At 42.6% G+C, this 13,828-nt stretch overlaps 1 protein-coding gene across 1 annotated transcript in view; it reads right to left on the bottom strand.

Annotated features, from left to right (window-relative positions):
- dnah9l (dynein, axonemal, heavy polypeptide 9 like) overlaps positions 1-13,828 on the bottom strand; it is a 514,436-nt gene that overhangs the window by 350,742 nt on the left and 149,866 nt on the right. Inside the window, exons 27-28 of the mRNA XM_051930607.1 lie at positions 11,007-11,084; positions 1,993-2,125 (exon numbers count right to left, since the gene is read on the bottom strand). Coding sequence (XP_051786567.1) covers positions 1,993-2,125; positions 11,007-11,084 — 211 coding nt within the window. The remainder of the gene's footprint in view (positions 1-1,992; positions 2,126-11,006; positions 11,085-13,828) is intronic.

The raw sequence follows: 13,828 nt of genomic DNA, 5'->3' as shown, positions 1-13,828 counted from the left end.
ATTGGCTGACTAACGGGGACCATAACTTAAAAACAGAATCACTATGATTTATCGTTTATGAGTTCAAACTTTGAAAACTGTTGACATCAAACCAAAGTATAAATGTAACGATTATTTCCAATAATCTATATATATAATTCACTAAGCCGCCAGCAAGTAAGACACCCATGGCGCACGCAGGACGGAGCCACGCCCACCAACTGTAAGACCATTGGATACGACAACTCGCAGAGCCACGCCCACCAACTTGGACACGATGACTCACAAAACACGGCGTCATTCGTGTTCGTCTGTGTTACAATCCACATGCACCTCTGAGCCACATTGACTTTTCATTATTCTTTTTGATTACGACACACGACCGCGTCCACCATCTCAAACTGTTTTACATGCCATGGTCTTAGAGTTGGTGGACAGGTCTCTGTGAGTTGCTCTTGCGAGCGGGTGCATGACCAGGCGGTGTGTTTGCCTCGAGAACGAGGGTGAACACGGCAGGACCATCTAAGAAGAGGCATGTTTATCGCAGATGTGAATCGCTGTATGCAGCGTGTAAAACATGGGATACGCACGATAAATAAACCACTCTTAGCCCGCCAACCCTAAGATGACGGGATACGCCGACAACTCACAGAGCCACGCCCACCAACTCTAAGACCATGGGACGAGAACGCCTGCCCGCCCGCCTGACTGACTGTTACCAGCGTGTAAAACCATCGCAGCTTTTAACTCACACACTGCAACAACTCACCAAACGTGTGAAACCATCGCAGCGTTTAATTCACAAACGGCAACAAATCACCAAACAAGGACGCCCTGTCTCTCGAGGCATTCACACTGCTGGAAGACAACCATGGGATACGCAAAAAATTGCCATGTCAGTCAACTCTCAAAGCTCAGCCCACCAACTCGAGCACGCGTCTACCCACGCTCTCAAGGCATTCACAGTGCCTGCTCATGTGCCCGGACGCAACAACTCACCACACACAAATTTTGCTTAATTTGACTCAACACGGGAAACCTCACCCTGCCCAGACACGGAGAGGATTGACAGATTGATAGCTCTTTCTCGTTTCTGTGCATGGTGTTGCATGGCCGTACTTAGTTGGTGGAGCAATTAGTCTGGTTAATTTCGAAAACGAATTAGACTCCCTACTACTAAATAGTTACACGATCGCCAACCGGTCGGCGTCCAACTTCTTAGAGGGACAAGTGGCTTTCAGCCACGTGAGATTGAGCAGTAACAGGTCTGTGAAGCCCTTAGATGTCCAGTACTGCACGCGCGCTACACTGAATGGATCAACGTGTGTCTACCCAGCGCCGACAGGCGTGGGTAAGCCGTTGAACCCCATTCGTAATGGGGACCGGGGCTTGCAATTGTTCCCCACGAACGAGGAATACCCAGTAAGTGCGGGTCATACGCTCACACTGATTACGTCCCTGCCCTGTGCACTTGCCCGCCATGGTCGGGTGACTTGGTGGATTATATATAGAAAAGCAGCCGGAACCGCAAAGAACAATGAAAAGACAACATGGCTCAGAGGTGCACAGACGACAGCGACTCAGGTGAGGAGATGGGGGCGGGCACATGAGCAGGCAGTGCGTACTGAACAATGATTGTATGTTGGTTTGTAGCGTGCATTGTTGCAATATTACTTTTCTTGGTGGTTTATTAAATTACGGATTTTGCAAATTTTCAATTTTGTCCCTCTGCTTAAAAAATATTAAAAAAGCGGCGCGATTATGCGGCGTATGCTACGCCGCAGGTTGGTATGCAGCGTGTAAAACAGTTTGTTTGTCGCGGATAATTTGCCTTTTACTTTGACACGGTTAAATTAAATTAAATAAATTAAATTAATAATAAAAAAAACTGGTGAATTGTTAAGAAAGAAAGAAAGAAAGAAAGAAAGAAAGAAAGAAAGAAAGAAAGAAAGAAAGAAAGAAAGAAAGAAAGAAAGAAAGAAAGAACTCCTCTCCTGTACTAGCTGAGCTTACCGTCTTTCCATTCTCTGGTGGAAGGGTGAAGGAAGCCGAACAGCTCATCGGTCGTGACGGCTTTGGGGTTTATATCACTCCACAAAGGCTTCTTCTTCATGTTGGTGTAGGTCCTATGCAGAGTTTTCAGGATCTGTGTGAATCAAGCAGAAGATCCGATTAGAAGGTGAACAGTGCGACAGTTCTGAAAGTGCTTAAAGGCCACTGAATTCAACTCCAGGGCCTGCATTGTGGAACAGACGTTGGTCATTTTAGAACTGCAGGCATCAGCCACGTCCAAAAAGTTTTTGTTCAGATGGACTGCAGTGACTTAAACGTGAACTTTGAGACATTCCTCAGAAAGTATTATGGAGAAAACTTGCAAAGAGCAATGCGGTGAATGACTGTTTAAAGATGTATTTGCATATAATGTGAAAAGCACCTATTGCAATAGTCAGGTCTAAACAGCCACGCAAATAAAAACAGATACGTGGAATAAATTACCAAGTAGTGTGCTGGAGAGTAGGCCTTTAGGGACCGTCATATCTCAACGTGGTGTTCTTTTGGACAGACAAGCCTATTGGGTTGAAGGGCCAGCCTGATCTTGTCACAGTTGTTCTAACATCCTCATGTCTTCCTCCTTGGCTGCCCCTAACGATACCCCAGGTTTACACGGCTCTTTTCCTGAGGCTCCACCTCATCCACCGCATGCACATTCACACTGCCAGTTGCCCCTTTCCAAAACGAGAGCAGGTAAAACCACTGTTCTTTTACAATCAAATGTTAGCTTTTGCCTTCTAATAAAAACATTTTTTAAATAAATCTGAATTATATTCAAATAGTGACCTTCATTCTGACAGCCCTACTCTCTCTCAAAACCTTTCATGGCCAAAAAAAAATAGATTGGACATCAGAGAGAGTAGACCACCATCTGAAAACCATGAGGACTGATTGAGGTCATTTATGTGAGGTAGAATGCCTAAAAAGGGCTGGGTGGTCTCGTGGTCTCGGAACCCCTGCATATTTTGTTTTTTCTGTCCTCCCTGGCCATTGGACCTTACTTTTATTCTATGTTAATTAGTAATGCCTAATTTTATTTTTATATATTTTTTCTCTTTTTCTTTCCTCATCCTGTAAAGCACTTTGAAGTACATTATTTGTATGAAAACTTGCTCTAGACATTGTTGTTGTTGTTGTTGTTGCTATAGGGAGGGATTAGAAGTCATGATGTCATGGTGGCCCCACCTCCTGGGGGGCTCATCTCAAAAAGCACAATCCACATTTACATTTAAAGGCACAGTAAATAATTAAGCAATAACCAAAATTGATGAAAATAACATAAAAAAATGAAAAATAATACTACAAAGACAACAAAAAACACATATGCATATGGTAATACATGATAGCAGGGTAGTTAAGACCACTTACTCAGACCCCCAAGTCGCCTCAGCTCACTTTTAAAAGTACAGGGAGGGATTGGAAGTCATGATGTCACGGTGGTCCCGCCTCCTAGGGGGCTCCACTTACAAAACACAAGGAACATTTAAAGGCACAGCACACAATTAACCAATAATAAACAAAATTGACGGAAATAACATAAAAATATGAAAAATAATAATATAAATGACAACAAAAAACACATAGGCATATGTTAATACAGTGGTTCTCAAACTGTGGGGCGTGCCCCCCGGGCGCGAAGTAACAAAAAAGGGGGCGCGAATGTTGCCTTATGTGGCGTAATTTCGCTATTCGTAGGAAAATTTTAAACTTGTTGCGGCGTATCGGCAACAAAAAATATAGGAATAAATTTTATTAGGGTTTTAAAAAAATGTTAGAGGGGTGCGATTAAAACTGCTATGAAAACTTGGGTCGCAAATATTTAAAGGTTGAGAAACGCTGTGTGAATACATGATAGCACTGTAGTTAAGACCCCTTACTCCGACCCCCAAGTCTCCTCAGCTCACTTTTAAAAACATAGGGAGGGATTAGAAGTCCTGATGCCATGGTGGCCCCGCCTCCTGGGGTACACCACACACATAGCCCAAGAAACATTTAAAGGGGCACTACCCAACTAACCAATAATAAACAAAATTGACGGAAATAAAATAAAAATATGGAAAATAATAATACAAAAGAACAAGCATAGGCATATAGTAATACATAACGGCAGTGTGGTTACGACCACTTACTCTGACCCTGAGTCAAAACCTGACTTTTTGATTTTTAAGCATTCGGATTATTGAATAGATAGATAGATAGATAGATAGATAGATAGATAGATAGATAGATAGATAGATAGATAGATAGATAGATAGATAGATAGATAGATAGATAGATAGATAGATAGATACAATTCAAGAGCACAAGGCTGTAGGGTTCAATCACTGGCACTGTCTCACTACACGACCCCCTAAACCAGGGGTGTTGAACTCCGATCCTGGAGGGCCGCCATGGCTGCAGGTTTTCATTCTAACCCTTTTCTTAATCAGTGACCAGTTTCCACTGCTAATTAACTTCTTTTCCCTCCATTTTAATAGCCCTGTTTTTAAGGATTCTGTCCTCTGAATTGATTCTTTTCTTCATTAAATGGCAGCCAAACTGAAACGAGATGTGAAACAAGCCAACAGACTAAACTGGGATTTCAAACTCCAACCAGTTTCACTCCAACCAGTCCCTTAACGAGAACCTAATTCTTGCTGTTAATTAAACCTGTTATTTAACTCCATGGCTTCTTGCTGCTCTCATTCTGCCACAGCAGACATTTTCAAAACTGTTGATTTTCTGTTTTTTCTAAGAGCACCGTTTTGGTGACCTGAGCAGATCAGCCTCACTGAGACGTTCACCGTTCTTTATTTTCAGATATCGTGTGATGGCCACAGATGAGCTGGTTGTGCGGGGGCTCATTTAGTGTCTCATTATTGTTTTGCTGCTTCTTCTTCTTTCGGCAGTTCCCGTTACGGTTTCCATAATTATTTGTCTGCTAATTAATAAAAAAAAGAAACAACTAAGGAGTGTGGACACTAGGGGTCACTGTTGCCCCTTAAACCCCACAGACAGACATGCAGGACACAGGGTAAAAGCACCAAGGGCGTGTTTTTAACTATTTCCTTCTAAAACGGTGCCCTCTCAGCACCACAGCCACAATAAACAGGCAAGTAATTAAGCACAAATACGCAATTCTCTTCTCTCGTTTCTCCTCCACACTTCCCAGTAAGCTTTGTCCACCTCTACCCGACTCTGGCTCCCTTGCTGGGTGTTCTGCAGTCCTTTATATATTCCCTGACTTGGAAGTGCTTCTGTTCTTCCTCCCACTTGACTTGCCCGGTCAAATGGAGAATTCTACTTCTTTAATCAGCCCGGAAGTGAGCTTCTAGTACTTCCGGGCTAGGCGGGAATCTTGTCTCCCATCTTCGTTCCACCCATGCCACCCAGCAGGGCTGAGATATCAAACTCCAAGTCCCAGAATGCCCTGTGGGAATTGTGAGGGAAGCTGCGATCTAGCGTCTTGAGGGAGGCAATGTCCTAAAAAAGCTGCCTTCCCCATCTTTCCATCTCAGGGGCGTCCCGGCCGGGTTCAACCGCCGGCCTTCTCTTATAGGGGCCCGAGTCCAGTTAATTAAAACCAAAACCAAAAGAAATTAATTAGCAGCAAAAACTGGTCACTAATGAAGAAGATGGTTAAAATGATAACCTGCAGCCACTGCGGCCCTCCAGAACAGGAATTGGACACCCCTGCCCTAAACGTTCAGGGTGATTACAAAATGGAGACGGTGCCACTGCAACTCCGCAACTCTGAAAAGGCGCTACATAAAGTAAAGCTTGCTGATCCTTTAGGTTGAAAGGAAACTTAAACAATAGGCAAATGGTTTTCAAGGAATCTGAAGCATGGAATGTCAAAAGTGACATTGGCAGTTGTCACCTTGCATTTTTTGGGGGGGATGACACAAAAAAAATTATCACATTATTCATAATCCTGGGAAATCCCAAACCAGCATCTGTGCTCGGATATGCCCACAGGGTGAGGACGTGGACTAATGGCTTGGGTTAAAGAAAAAAACAAACCCTGACGTACAATGGACAAGTAATTAACTTGAACATCAAGTCAAGGCCACCGATGGTACACTTGGTGAGGCATCGCTTTCGGTAACGACGCGGATCGAGATGAAGTTGACTAGCGGCAGAGCCGAGACTTGAGTGGCACACACAAAAACAAATCTAATCACAGCAGCTGCCTCTCCGCCTTGCAAAATGACAAAAGTCATTAGTGAATGACAAGGACAATTATCTCACGGAGCTGGAGAGGACTTCGTTCTGCCATCCATCTGCTCGATATCCTTATGCACGTTGTCATATGAATATCACTCATACAGCAGCTTCGACAGAAAAGGTCCGGGCGAACAACAAAGTGGAAAACATTTGGAAGTGGAAATGACTTAATTACTACCGGTGAGAAGTCCCTGCAGTCGTCAGACCTGAAGAAAAGTCTAAAGATAAAACATGTGTGAAAACCCCATCCACTGCCGGGCCTCACTCAAGCATAAACTAACACACACACACACACACACGCACACACACTAGGTCTGTGTAGGCACACCTGTTAATCCAGTTTACCGGTCTTTCAGATTTAGAAGGAAAAACCAGGAAAACACAGGGAGACCCCATCAACGAGCACACCGACATGTACAGTCGTGGCCAAAAGTTTTGAGAATGACCGCAAGTGTTGGTTTTCACAAAGTTTGCTGTGTGATACATGGCCGGCAGCTCATCCCAGCTGACACATCCAGGATGCTAGATGGTGTCTGCCCTGCAGCATAGAGGTGCCCCGGATTCCCGCAGGGCACCATGGGAGATTGAGTTCGGCTTCACAGCCCTGCTGGGTGCGGTCATGTGAAGCTGCAGGGAGACGCTGGGATTTTTATTTTCCCTATAGTCACGGGGATGGAGGAACAGAGGTACTTCCGGGCTGAAGGAAAATACAAATCTTCATCTGACCCGGAAGTGTTATTGAAACACATGGACAGAAGGACAGGAGCACTTCCAGGTCAAGGACTATATAAAGGACTATGGGAGACCCAGCAAGCGAGCCGGAGTTGGGAAGGAGTGTGACAGAGCTGTTGGGAGGAGAGGAGGAGAATTATTGTATTTAGTATTTTTGAGATTATTATAGCTATTGTTTGTTTATGGTGGTGGAGGTGCTTTGGGGCACTTTGGAGAAGAAAATTAAATTACTTCTTGGTGCTTTTAAACCAGTGTTTGCATCTGTTTGTTGGGTTTCATGGGGCAACAGCGCCTTCAAGCGTCCACTTATTGACAGCAGCTTCAGTGGTTTTAGATCTTGTGATGGATGGCCGGCTAAATATTCCGGCCCACACCTCCAAGCCACCAGGTGGAGCCTTCCCAACAGCATGGAGGTTCCCCGAATTCCAGCAGGGCCTTATGGACCTTGTAGTTTGTATACACAGCCCTGCTGGATACCTTGGGGACCACCGGGAGTCACTCTAGGGAGGCTGTCAGACTCTTACGTGCCCTATAACCCGGAAGTGCGTCGTGATCACATGACCAGAAGAAATGAAGTGCTTCCGGGTTGAAGGAAAGGACTTTTACTCTGACCCGGAAATAATAAGGATTTGTGGATTGTTGGACAGTAACCACTTCCGGGTCAGGGGGTATAAAAGGACTCTGGGAAAGCCCAGAAATTGAGCTGAGCTGGGAGGAAGGGTGGCGAAGTGTCTGGGAGAGGAGGAGTGTTTATTGTACTTAATTATTGATTATTCGTATTTGTATGTGTAGTGTGGAGTGGAGGGTGCTTAGTGCACATTATTATCATAAAAATAAAAAGTCTTGGACTTTTACCTGGTGTTTGGCGTGGTACCTGACGGTTCGAGAGGTCGATAACAGCCTCAACTGTTACAATCTTTTTGTCAGATGTTTCTATGGTACACTGAAGTAGAATGACAAGCATCTCATAAGTTTCAAAGGCTTTTATTGACAATGACATGAAGTTTACGCACAGAGTCAATCTTTGCAGTGTTGGCCCTTCTTTCTTTTTCAAGATCTCTTCCCTTCACCCTGTCAGGCTGGCATTCAACTTCTGGCCCAAATCCTGAGTGATGGCAGCCCATTCTTAAATAATCAATGCTTGGAGTTTGTCAGAATTGGTGGGTTTTTGTTTTTTCCACCTGCCTCTTGAGGATTGACCACACATTCTCAATGGCATTAAGGTCTGATGAGTTTCCTGACCATGGAGCCCAAATTTCGATGTTTTGTTCCCTGAGCCACTCAGTTCTCACTTTTGCCTTATGGCCTGTTGCTCCATCATGCTGGATTGTTCATTGTTGGTCACCAAACTGTTCTTGGATGGTTTGGAGAAGTTGCTCTGTTGGATGTTGTAGTACCATTTTTTTATTCAGTTCTTAGGCAGAATTGTGAGTGAGCCCACTGCCTTGGCGGAGAAGCAATCCCACATTAATGGTCTCAGGATGCTTTAATGTTGGCATGACACAAGACTGATGGTAGCACCGCTCACCTTTTCCTTGCCCCAAACAATCAGAAAGAGGATTCATCAGAGAAAACGACTTGACCCCAGCAGTCCTCAGCAGTCCAATCCCAGAATATCAGTCTGTCCCTGATGTTTTTCTTGGTTTCTTTGCTGCCCTTCTTGACACCCACCAGGCCATCGTCCAAAAGTCTTCGCCTCACTCATGCCTGCCTGCTGCCATTCCTGAGAAAACTCTGCCCTGGTGGTGCCTGCAGCTGAATCAACTTTAGGAGACGGTTGGTCCTGGCGCTTGCTGGACTTTCTTGAGCACCATGAAGCCTTCTTCACCTCTCTACTGTAACTCAGTCTGCATGACAGTGTGATCTCCAGCCTTGTCCTTGTCGACATTCTCACCTGTGCTAATGAGAGGATCACTGAGATGATCAGCAGAACCTTTGATGGCCAGGGGCTGCAATGGGTTTTTGGGGTTAAGCTCATTTTCATAGCAAAGAGGGACTTTGCAATTAATTGCAATTCATCTGATCACTCTTCAGAACATTCTGGAGTAGATGCAAATTGCCATCATAAAAACTGAGGCAGCAAACTTTGTGAAAATGAATATTTGTGTCGTTCTCAAAACGTTTGGCCACAACTGTAGAACAAAAACAACGAGCACAGGCCATCCTATTCACCTGTGGTGTATTCAGAAAGTACTCGGACCCCCTCAATTTCTGCACCCATTGTTGTGTTGTAGATTTCATTTTAAATAGGCACATATGCCATGTTTGTCCATCAATCTACAAAAGTGAAAAACCTGCTTTCACAAAGGTTTGCAAATGTATTAAAAATCAAAACCTGAAATCTTTCATTCTGAGAAGTCTTGAGACCCTTCACATGGTAGTAACTCGTGGTTTCTCTCTCAGGTGGGTGTTAGCATATCGTAATCTCTTGGACCAATAGCGTGAGTTGTCCACATTTGACTTATACGACCAACATCATAAAATACCGGAAATTATATGATAAAATCAAGTCCCGACTTATCTGTGGGAGAACTTATCCAGGAGTATATACGGCATTACAAGAACAAGAAAATACAACACATAACCCCAGTTCTTAAGTCCTTACACTGGCTCCCGGTTAAGTTTAGGGCACATTTCAAAATCCTCCTTTTAACATATAAAGTATTAAATGGCCGAGGTCCGGCTTACTTGTCTGAACTTATTATGACTTACAAACCTGAGCGCACATTAAGATCTCAAGATGCCGGTCTGCTTACAATTCCAAGGATTAATAAAATAACAGAGGGAGGTTGAGCTTTTAGTTACAAGGCCCCTAAACTGTGAAATGGTCTCCATGCTACTATAAGAGCTGCCCCTTCAGTCTCAGCTTTCAAAGACTCACGACTTCAGTTTAGGACACCCTGATTAGAGCTGCTGATTAACTGTACAGACTGCATCTCTGTTGTTAGTCATTAGCACTAAAACATAAGTAACATGATAGTTAGAATTTGTTACTGACCCTCACCTATTCTGTTTCTCTTCTCAGTACTCAAATGTGGCACTTGGTGCCACGGCCCACCTGCCAAGTTGTTCTGTCTGCCTATGGTAAAGTCATCCCTGGAATCGTTGAGTAGAGGGGGTCCTTTCATTGGATTGGCTGGCCCAGCTGTGGAATGGCCAATAGGGAGAGGTAACTTGATGGCCGAGGTCCCCAGGACTCTGAACAAATCCAAATCATATTATGGGATATCATCTACTGTTAAATTCTGCTCTGTACTTGTAATATTTCTATTGTATTGAGGATTACTTGAGTTCTGTTCTGGGTATTGTATTGTATTGACCCCCTTTTTTTTTGACACCCACTGGACGACCAACCTACCTGGAAAAAGGGGTCTCTCTCTCTTCCATTTTTTCCCTACAATGGTTTTTCTTAGAGAGTCAAGGCTGGGGGGCTGTCAAAAGGCAGGGCTCAATGTGGCATTCCTTTATTGTATTGTATTGTATTGTATTGTATTGTATTGTATTGTATTGTATTGTATTGTATTACCTACAGGGAGCTCCTTGGACTTCATGGCTTGCTTTTTTTTTCAGAAAGGGACCTTCTATGCACAGGGACACATGTGGGTCTCACAAAATGATGTCCGGCCACAGATGGGCTCCAGTCAAGTGCTACTCACACGTCAAACCTTTCACTTTGTCATTATGCGTTATTGAGTGTAGATTGATGGGCAAACAAGCAAGTTTATCCTTTTTAAATATCGCTGACTCGTTACTGTATATAGCACATTTGATGAGCAATGCCATGTCAGTGTGAGGTGAAGAGGCCTCGCCAAATCCATAGTCCTGTTAAGGAATGTTACAGTTTTAAATGCAATATATTCAATGATAAAGAGGGAAAATGACGGCAATCGTGTCTACAGCCACAGTATGAAACCCCCCATACTATAATCCTAGTAGAAGCAGTGGTTGCTTTTAAAAGGTTCGCTTAAGGATTATAAGAAAAAAAAATCAAGTAAATAAACAAGCCTTACTGTGAAAAAGAAATCAATTTGCCGTACCTGACTTTTTCCAGTTCCAGCATTTCCCACAACAAAGACCGAATGCCTCACAGCAAGCAGCTCTTCGAGCTGAGAAACCTGCAAGTGGAGACACAATCAGTTGTTACTGATGGCCATTAGGCCCTTCTGCCCCCTCTCTCTCGGGCTGCACGACTTCTGTTGAGCTCTTCTCACGGGCCCATAAAGACGCTGCTGGATCACATTATAACAGTGCTTGACAATCTTCCACACCTCCATTTATTAAAGTGAATGATTGGTCACTCGGTAAACTCTCAGCGCCGGGGCTCGGCACACACTCACCGGCTCGTCGTGTGTTTAAAGTAAACGTATAAAGCTAAAGAGAATAAAAACTACACAAGACCACGGCTTCCTGATGGTGGCTCCAGGGCATTGCCCTGTGGCGCTTACTATTCATACTAACCAAATTCTTCATGAGAAGTGAGTGCCCACCTTTAAGGGGGCTTGGAACTTGTTTCACACATTTAAATACACTCAAAAAGAGCCCTTCTTCCGCAATCACACACATTACCTGGGAAATGCAAAGCCAACTGGACGTACCCAACTGAGGACTCCTAATATCCTGCCTGATACATTGGTTATGTCCTTATTACTGCGTGGAGCAGGAGCCAAACCAGGCAGCAACAAATAGGAAGCCAAGCTTCTTCTGAGTGGCAGTCGGTGATTATGGCACTGGAAACTGGCATTGGGTGCTCTGTGATTAGCACATGCAAGGAAGAAGGCTTGGTGCACACGACAAACGTAGAGACGTATAAAGAAAAGGTGCACACTAGAGAGAGGCACTGGGAAATCATCTGGAGGGGAGAACAAGACTGAGAACTGACAGGGAGACAAAGCCACACAACACCACTGCTTTTTGTATTTCGCTCGTCACTGAGTGCTGTGAACAAGTCCTCGGGTAAAACACAACCAGAGAAAATACGAATACAATTAGCACAGAATTAGTAGAAAGAAAGAGACAGACTGTTAAAACACACAGAAAACAAAACAGAAATGGAGTAACACACATGGAAAATAAAATGATAAGTTATGAAAATCACCACCTCACAGATAGATGGATAGAAATGAAAGACACTATATGATAGATAGATAGATAGATAGATAGATAGATAGATAGATAGATAGATAGATAGATAGATAGATAGAACAGAGCAATGTAAGGCACTATATAGATAGATAGATAGATAGATAGATAGATAGATAGATAGATAGATAGATAGATAGATAGATAGATAGATAGATAGATAGATAGATAGATAGATAGATAGATAGATAGATAGATAGAACAGAGCAATGTAAGGCACTATATAGATAGATAGATAGATAGATAGATAGATAGATAGATAGATAGATAGATAGATAGATAGATAGATAGATAGATAGATAGATAGATAGATAGAACAGAGCAATGTAAGGCACTAGATAGATAGATAGATAGATAGATAGATAGATAGATAGATAGATAGATAGATAGATAGATAGATAGATAGATAGATAGATAGATAGATAGATAGATAGATCAGAGCAATGTAAGGCACTATAGATAGATAGATAGATAGATAGATAGATAGATAGATAGATAGATAGATAGATAGATAGATAGATAGATAGATAGATAGATAGATAGATAGATAGATAGAACAGAGCAATGTAAGGCACTATAGATAGATAGATAGATAGATAGATAGATAGATAGATAGATAGATAGATAGATAGATAGATAGATAGATAGAACAGAGCAATGTAAGGCACTATAGATAGATAGATAGATAGATAGATAGATAGATAGATAGATAGATAGATAGATAGATAGATAGATAGATAGATAGATAGATAGAACAGAGCAATGTAAGGCACTATAGATAGATAGATAGATAGATAGATAGATAGATAGATAGATAGATAGATAGAACAGAGCAATATAAGGCACTATATTGCCTTATATTGGCTGTATAGATAGACAGTCCAGTAGCTTGTGCACTCTATTAAGAAATTAATTTTTTTTTTAATTCTAAACTCCCCCACTTTTTATCGCATATTATTTTTTTTACAGACACTATGGAAACTGCTCTTCTGATTACTTTCTCGTATATGAAGTTTAGGGAAAGTATTGTAATCGTCCAAAAATTCCATTTCGAGACTTTGAATACTATAGACGTTTTAGACTTCCCTAAGTCCGAAATGACCATTTGTCTAATTGCGTGTGTGTGTGTGTGTGAGTGTGTGTGTGTGTGTGTGTAAACACGATCACTTGAGTACGCTATCACTTAGGTCAACCCAATTTTGTATACAAGTTTTAGGTACAGTAACCGGAAGTGGAACCTTACCTTTTATTCATGCAGTTGCATAGTTCGATTTATTCAACCTTACTTTTATAATTATTGTTCAATATATCATTAATTTGATTTGACGTGTTGTTGATGGTTCTTTAATGTACATAATATAAAAACATAATCATTGTCTTGATGTTTACATCTTAAATATCCATCCCCATATCCGAGTATACTATAAAGTCTAGAGAAGACCACTCCCGATTTTCTAATATGTAAACCCTCGAATATAAAAGTTCGTTATTCGGTCGGGTCAGAGTCTGTACATTTTCCTCTAACACACTATCGGCGGTTCGGGCGCCTCAGCGGGTGGCTTTGCTGACTCAAAGATTCAGTATCAGGGGTCCCATTTCCGCCCCAGATGGTGGTCCTTGTGGACTTTGCGTGTACCCCCGTGTTTACCAGTGTTCATTTTCCCCCCTGTATTTGCGGGTCATGTTGTATGTGGATTGTCAATCGTACCTTTGCTAATAC

This window comes from Erpetoichthys calabaricus, chromosome 8, assembly GCF_900747795.2.
Source record: "Erpetoichthys calabaricus chromosome 8, fErpCal1.3, whole genome shotgun sequence".
NCBI classification, from domain to species: domain Eukaryota; kingdom Metazoa; phylum Chordata; class Cladistia; order Polypteriformes; family Polypteridae; genus Erpetoichthys; species Erpetoichthys calabaricus.
The sequence above is the reverse complement of the archived record's forward strand: the minus strand, read 5'-3'. Positions and strand labels throughout refer to the sequence as shown.